Raw genomic sequence first — 8416 nt, 5'->3', positions numbered from 1 at the left:
AATTTATGATTCACCTTTTTGAGGTCAGTCCCTACCTTCCGACGCACTCTCTTCTGATTGATCCTTAACTATCAATCCTTATCCTGGGATCAGTCCTTAACTTCTGATTCCTCTCTTTTCATGATCGGTCCTTAACTTTCGACCATTAATATCAAAATCTCAAATCCCACCTCAGGGTCAGCATTTACATACTGATTTCCATCTACTATAAATTCCTGAAATCTCATAACTAAAAATCCACTTCCCAATCCCCAGCGAGAGTCCCTACTTCTTGACTTTGATTAAATATTCACCTGATATATTCCCCAGTGGAAGCAAATAGCACTCACAATCCCACACTCCTTCTATGTCTCTTGACTTAGGAGATTGTATTAGTTTTGTTGATCTCATCGGTCAACACCAATAAGCGCGGTGTGCTTTGCCCAGCACACCACACCTATTTGGGGTGCATTTGTTGACCTCATTTTTAGTTGTGGTCTAGATTTTCTTCTTTAATAGCCTAGGGTCTAGCCATAGTTCTTTCCTATTGAATATTCCTAGAAAACTAGAAAAGGAACCCTCACCATTAGAAATTTTAAACTCCTCTTTACCCAACTTGAAGCTCTATATATTGGTCCTAACCTCTAGCACTTAGTAGGTGGGGTCATTATAAGGGAGCTCAAGGAGAGTTCCCATAGGACTGTTGGACCTTAGGGTTGACCCTGAGTGTTGGTTTAGAGCTAAGGCACACACCAGCAATCACCTCACTCACAACCACTCACAAGCACAAACCAAAATTTATTGACTCTGATCCCTTAATCTTTTGGGATACTCATGTAGATGGTCCCCTAAACCCACTAGCTCTAGGCTAGGGTTTAGCTATGATCAGTACATAAAGGACCCAAAATCGGGTTTTCATTGTTCTGGGTTTAGCTATGATCAGTACATAAAGGACCCAAAACGGGGTTTCCATTGTTCTATGGCTTATTTATGATGGGTGGCACCCCAACTCCACCAAAATGCTCAACTTAGCCTTTTGTCTCTAAACTCTCAAATTACCTAGATACCCTTGGGACCCTAAATTTGGCCAAATTTCCAAAATTTACCCAAAAAATCAAAATTTGTTCAAAAGTCATTTCAAAACTTTTGAAAACACCTAAATTACCCAAAATCACCAAAAATTGCCAAATTACCAAAATGCCCCTACTTAGCCCAAAATTCCAAAAATTTCAAAAAATTCCAAAAATTCCCAAAATAATCCAAATAGTCCCAATTTCACTTTTCTCAACTACCACATAACTTAATTTGGCCTATTTGACCATCTTTGACCAAAACCCTCAAATTGCCTTTAAAGGCCCAATTCCCCAAATCCACTTCAAATGTCCATCAGATTGGTCCCAATCTCCCCTAATTTCAATCCTAAACCCAAATTCACATTTCATATGACCAATATAAATGAAATCCAAGCTCAATTGGTCCTAATTTGAGCCCAATTTTAATCTAAATCAAAACCCCTAATTTTGGCCCTTTGACTTGGTTCCACCAAATTGAACCCCATGGAGGACTCCTCCAATGGTCTCAATTTAGACCCTAAACTCTTAATAACATTCATAAACATCATACTTGACATTCAATTGGCCTTGGTTATGCCTTAATTTCATTTAATTTCAACCTAGGTCAAAAGCCCCAAATTTTGCCCCAAATTGATTGCCTTAGCTGATTTCCTTAGCCCCAAAATTTCCATTTCATTCCTTCATGAAAAATCTTTATAACATCTCCCTTGATCATTTGGACAATTAAATTGAGCCAAATTCCAAACCTAGCCCAATCTAGACCCAAGTCTAGCCCAACATGCCAAAATTTACTAAATTTCAAAAATCCTCCAAATTGACCTCCCAATTGAACTCAAAATTGTTTCAATCCTTCACCAAAATTGTTCATTACAATAATCTACAACAAATGAATCAATAAATTGGGTCAATTGACATGGCTAGACTATCCCAAACCCAAGTTTTTGCCATTTGAACCCACATTGAACCCATGCACTAAAATTAGCCTAACCACCCTAAAGTCACCAAATTAATGACTCCACAACCATAATGACTCCAAAGCCATTAGGTGGACCCTAGTGACCAAGCTAAACCCCATAAAACCACCTAAGCTAAGACATAGACCAAAGGTCCCCTAAATTAAGGGATTTTTATTCCATATTTGCTTAAGCCTTGGATATTTTTTGCCAAAACTAAATCTCAACTTATTTAATTGTTGTGACATATTCCCCTAGCTCACCTGACCATTTAGACACCTCCACTGGCCTGGTCGGCTGGCCTAGTGGTTGGAAAACACCAAAATCGTAAGCCACCTCCTCCAAATCAAACTCATTTCAAACCTAGAGGCCACCTCATCCAAATCAAATATTATAGCCTCTCTGCCCTCCACCTAAGCATCACTTTTCACCCCCTAATTGGCAATGATAGCCATCCCAAGCCCATTTTTATAAAAGCTCCCCTCCACGGCCATGGAAGGAGAGTTGAAATTTTCTCAGAGAGAGCCCTCCAAATTTCTCACAAAGACTCTTTGAGACCTCCTCAGCTCAAGCCAACCATTTTCCCCCACTAATTGCACTGTGGAAGCTCAATTTTGAGCTCCAACTTCTGCCTGAAACCATGACAGAGCTCAATACATGCTTTTGTATGGTTTCTTGTGAATTTCAATATTTTTTCTAACATTTGTTGTTGTTTCAATTATTTATTAATTTTTAAGTAGGTGGTGAGTTTATTTGTTGTTGTTTCAATTTGACTACATTATTGAATGGTCATTTTTTAAGTCAATGAGTAACCACAGCTAAGGTGGCGATAAATTCTAAGTATTTGACATTTAATATTTCATGTTAAAATTGAGTAAGAAAATGACGAAACTTTTACTTAACTTTAAAAAGAGTTTGAGAGCTTTTTAATTGAACTGTGTATTAACGAATTGTAGAGTGAGAAATTACACAAAACGTACAATGATTTAGAGCTAAAACTTTTGGAAAACCATCTTAATAGTCTCTTTGAATATCATCAAGGCATTTGATTGTGCCGCTTCTAGTTAGTATTGAAATTATTGAATGAAATTGCGTGACATGATCTTCATAATCAAACTTTCATATATATGCTTCTATAACAAGCATCTTCAACCTCGTAAGCGGCTAAGCATATTCTATACAAACAGAAGACACTTGTCTTGGTCTTTTTGCATTGACAAAATGAGAAAGTTTTGCTTCATCTTGTGTTATGCATGATCCATTAGTAGAGCTAAATGCATGAGCATAGGACAGCTGATGTTGTAAGTCCATACAATTATTTTTTAGAGGGGCCACATAGGATATATATATTTGTGTAAAGATGATCCGAGAGCCCTAAAATCATTTTTTATAAGGCAGTTTTTAATTAATTGAGTTCCTTGAAATAAAAATATTATGTTGCTCCTCTTACACCATTTGTTTCCTTCAACTTTTTATGTAGAGCATCACATAATATAATGCTATAGGCAGCATTCACTCTTACCACAACTTAGAAAATTTGAATTCACATTTGCTCATGCGTGATGCTAGAGCTTTACGAATAAGTTTGTTTAAACTAAAGAGAAAATTAGAAGAGAGAATGAATCCAGAGAGATATGCACGAGGATTCGCTATCACCAAAAATAAAACATGAAAAACTAGTAAATTACTTAATTTTGAGGAAAAAGCAACGATCCAATAATACTTGTAATCAAAAGAAAAAGCAACGATCCAATAAAGTATTGATAAGTTATTGGGGGGTTAAATAACCTCTCAATAATACCCAATAACTAAGTTATTGGAAAGTTATTGGGGGAGTACGCACGTAGAACCACATGCATACTCCGTCTCTCATGCGAGAGAGTGGCAAGTAGTGGTTTCACGTGAAAAAGAGTCGATGCTAAGTGGTTTCACACCGAATGAGCGCTTGCAAAGAAGAGTTTTGGAGCTCGAATTTCTGAGATTGCTCTTTTCACTGTCTGGGTGTTCAGGAAAGAAACGGAGAGGGAGAAGGGTTAACAGAGTGATGAAAATTAGAGTTAGGTGTGTAAATAGGAAACTATTAGGGTTGTATGTCCTTAAATCCCCCTAAAAAGAAACAAGCAAATAAATATAATGTTAAGAAAAACAGAAAAAAAACTATAGCCACAGAGAAGCGGATGGAACTTCCATTAAAAATGAAGAAAAGTTGCTTTCAATCGACATGCACTAGTCCATGGAAGTGCATCATCATCCATGTTTTAGGCACATTTTGATAAAATCGCCTTCAATAACCGTTTCTGTTGAATCTTACATGAGGAAGACGAGCACCACATATCTTTTCAACACAACAGAATTTAGTCACTTTCAGCTTCCTTAAGTAGCAAGAATACACCATCGCATTCAGGAGATCTTTGTTCGGCATAAAAAACATTTTCTACAATGATTGTGGAGAACAAGAGACGAAACAGTTGGTTCCAGGTATAAAGGAAACAAGCCAGTTCGCCAAACAAATCAAAACACCATTTGCTGATAAAAATCATAGAGTTCACACCCAGTACATTCTGATATTGATTCCATGGCTTTCTACAAATGCCTTGCTTTTATCAAATATTAAAATTTAGCAGACATATATAGATAAAATTCACAAGGTAAAAAATCAAAACATGTGAGTTTTAAAGGCAAGGTAAGAAGATATCTAAGCTTCAGTTTCATTCTTGTAAATAGAAGACAACTTATACTCCTCAAGCCTATAAAATAAGGATAGCAATTTGGACAGCCAAGAATAATCTAACAGACTAAAGAAGTCGTCCATCCACTGAATAATTGTTCTATTTGAGGGAAAAAAAAGGCACCGCATACAAGCAAAAATTTCCAGGTTCTTGAGGATTTGAGCATTGAATGAATGACGTACCGCAACTCCTATCTTGAGTGGATATCAATAGAATACGATAATGAATAATGAATTCCAATTTGGGACTGTCATTTTTTACATTTTACAGTCATACAAGTTCTGCAACTCTTCTAGAGTGTTCTCCCATATGTATTGTTCTATTATTTCCAGAAGCAACAAAACCTATGGTTGGTAGGTTGGAATCTGTTACAGATTCAATCTCAATAAAGCTGAAATCAACAGTACCTGAACGCTTCAGACTAAATATGAAGACAAAAATAATCCACCCAAGCATTGTGACTGCCCAATAATTATTCATTCCCTGAATCAAACCCCATCCAATAGAATAACCAACAATAATTCCAGATAAATGACCAACAAAACTCGCTTGTGGAACGATAATGGACGTGAAGATCAATGACTCAAAAGGGGCAAAGCTTATCGGCAGTGACAGTACTCCAAAGAGATTTAATTTCGTTGAAGGCTGCTTCACTGCAAGTATGGTCATCCACCCAAACACAACACATGAATAGCCAACAGCAGTCACTCTCCTGAAATACTCCAGCTTAAACTTCTGAATCAGAATATGATATGCCCCTAAAACCAGAAGCCCGGATAAAATCAATAAAACCAAAGTATACATGAGATAGAACTCTACACCAAGACCAATGTGTCCCAACTGCTCTACAACTCCAAGGCTCCAAAGCGCGTTCATGTTGAAGACAAGATGAAGCACACTGACATGTGAGAAAGCAGATGTAATAACCCTCCAGTATTGCCCTTCAATGGCAGAATCATAACTCAATCCCACCTGAGAGTATCCAATGTTTTTCTTTTGAATAAAGAACCAAATTGCTGAACAAATTCCTATAATACAACTGCTTGCAGGTTTTTGACAAACTTCATAGATAAGCGGCTTTCCCATTGCTGTTTCGTGGATTGAAAACTGTGGAAGATGATTGCTTGAGTATGGACAGAGTCTTATAGACTAAATCTGCCACCTTGAGAACTACCAAAAAGTAAGAAAAAACACTCACTTAAAACGATATAGAAACTGCAATGACAGCAATGCAAGAATGAAAATGGTGTTCCTACAACGTTCCAAGAAAATTTTAAAATTATAATCATTCTGCTGCCGAACTCATAGTTCAAGCACAGCTATAATGTGTTGGCACTAAAAGATATGAGAGAGAGAAAAATTGATTCGACTTATTTTATGTGTATTGCACTCATGTCAATTTAACATTTTCTTTTTTCAGTGTTGCATTGCTCAACTTTAAATAAACAATCACGAAGTGTCATATGTTCAAATGTATGGTGCTTCCAAGATAGGCATTGTCTCCAGGGTTGAATTGTCATCAATCCTCGACACACAAATTTTGGGTCAGTGCAAATGCACACACAACAAAGCCTTGCAACATTATCGAAGTCCAATGCACGAGAATCAAATACCAGAACAGCAGGTTCAATTCAGATACTTCAAAACAGTGTCATTGTTGTTGAATACTGGATTGTCCTCTGTGAAACATGCCTCAAGAGTTAGAGCCGGGAAAAGGAGGATGAGAGAAAAAATAAAGTAATTGAGGAAGCCCCTGCAAATGAATGGAGAGAGCTCTCTTTATTTGTCCCTTTGCCTCCTATTTATAGAGGCATATTTGTACAAATACAGAAAAGAGGGAATGGTTATGGAAACAATTTTTAATGCAATTTAATCGTGAGGATTTGTTATTAAATCTATATTACAATTTGAATTTAAACGTGGTGGTAAACAGCTGGTTGACGCACTTGAATTCGGTTGACCGAGGCGATCTTGTCTGCCGAAGTAAATGGTCGGTCAGTCAGTCAATGTGTTGCGGTTAGTCGCCCTTTTGAAAAATTTAAGTTGCCCTGGACAATAGGCAGGCCCATAGGTTGAATCCCTCGTAATGTTGTGTCGGGTAGCTCCAATTGAGCTGTAGGCCTTCGAATGGTCGACTTGGATCACGTTCTTGTGGCTCAATGCCCCGATTGTCCTATCATCGTTCTGAGCCGCTCGATTGCTTTGAGGTTCGTGTGAAAGATTTATTAGTTCCTCGATGCCGCTCGATTGCTTTGAGGTTCGTGTGAAAGATTTATTAGTTCCTCGATTGCATACATATTAGTTCCTCGATTTTTCTTGCTTCTTGACAACGACAGCTACGATAATGATAGGAAAATTATTAATAACCAGCGGCACTAAAATTAAGAAAATTGATTTGGTGACTAACTTCCCTTCTGGAATTTGTGTTCAGCGCACTCAATAAATAGATTCGTGGGTTTGCCATTCCGTTATCATTATTTTCTCCAAGACAACTGAGTTGCGCCATGACTGATAGTTCGGGTTGGATCACCGTGTACCCCAAAATTCTAGCTAAAGCGGGCTATCGTGTCTCGGACCCTGAAAAGAAGAAAAAAATTAAGAGGGAAATGTGTCCGGGATCTAAGCCTGTGTCGACGGATCAGATTGATTCGTTCAGGAATCCTGAGAGGTGAATGCCAAAACTCCCTCATAAGGAGGCCATGGTCCCTAAGCCTAACATGGATTTAAGCATCGGGGGTCAATAGGCTCTTTTGCTATGGATGTTGAGGCGAGCGGAAGAGAGCAGGAGTGGCGATCATGGTCCTTCCTCAGCCGCTACTGCAGGAAGGTGGGGACACCTCAACAAAAGGAGGAGACAAGCCCTTTAGGACACTTTCTTCCATATATCGATTTATGGATATGTAAGACCTTTCTTCTTCCGTTGATGGTTCTCAAAAAAAAAATTGTTTTCATAATTCCAATGCAAATGAATCGATCGGGTCGGAGAATCACCAGGACGGTGGGTCGTTGAAGGACGTTGAGGAGTTTGTCCCTATTGTTGTGGTCGGTCTGCGGGATGAATATGCAAGGCTGCTGCCGGCCATTAGCTTGGAGGGGCGTCGGTTGCATGACCCTTTGTCGGTTACCGACTCTAAAGAGGAATGGACGGAGTTGTGGCAGCCCTCCTCTAGAGCCATGGAGCAGCGAGCAGAAGGGATAAGGCCCATGACGGTGTTGGTTGGTTCTTCGGAGGGAGTGGCTGGAGGTTCGACTCTGAACCCAGTACAGGAGCCGTCAGTGCCCCTAGCTCCTACGGACTCAAAGGTGTCAGCCCTGCGGGTGGAGGTTGCCTCCTTGCTAAGCGAGCTAGCTGAGGCATTGTGCGAACATGGAGCGTTTTGCGAGTCGACTGACTAGGGCAAGTTCCTTGACAAGGCTGGTAGGCTGGATCAGACTAGTCTAGGCGGATAGATGGTCCTCCAAAATAATGTTATGTCCCGATGTTGACCTCATTTTTAGTGAGGTCTAGTCTTTCTCTGAGGATTTAGGATCTAGCCTTAGGGGTCTCCCGGCGACTATCTTAGAGTCTTAGAAATGTGACCCGCCTCGTTTTAGGAGTTCGACCTACTTCCGTCCCCTTTTGGAGCTTCGCGTGTGTGGTATCGACTTCTAGCACTTAGAAGGATGAAACCGACATGAGGAA

General features: G+C 39.2%; 1 protein-coding gene across 1 annotated transcript in view; it reads right to left on the bottom strand.

The window, feature by feature from the left end:
* Positions 1-4585: 4585 nt before the first annotated feature.
* LOC110037261 (RHOMBOID-like protein 13) overlaps positions 4586-8416 on the bottom strand; it is a 20962-nt gene continuing 17131 nt past the window's right edge. The window contains exon 2 of the mRNA XM_020741859.1: positions 4586-5904. Within this exon, the coding sequence (XP_020597518.1) occupies positions 5005-5820 (816 nt within the window). The 5' untranslated portion in view covers positions 5821-5904 and the 3' untranslated portion in view covers positions 4586-5004. The remainder of the gene's footprint in view (positions 5905-8416) is intronic.

Source organism: Phalaenopsis equestris, unplaced genomic scaffold, assembly GCF_001263595.1.
Source record: "Phalaenopsis equestris unplaced genomic scaffold, ASM126359v1 Scaffold217588, whole genome shotgun sequence".
Taxonomy (NCBI): Eukaryota; Viridiplantae; Streptophyta; class Magnoliopsida; order Asparagales; family Orchidaceae; genus Phalaenopsis; species Phalaenopsis equestris.
Note: the sequence above shows the minus strand (reverse complement) of the source record. Positions and strands in the feature narration are given on the sequence as shown.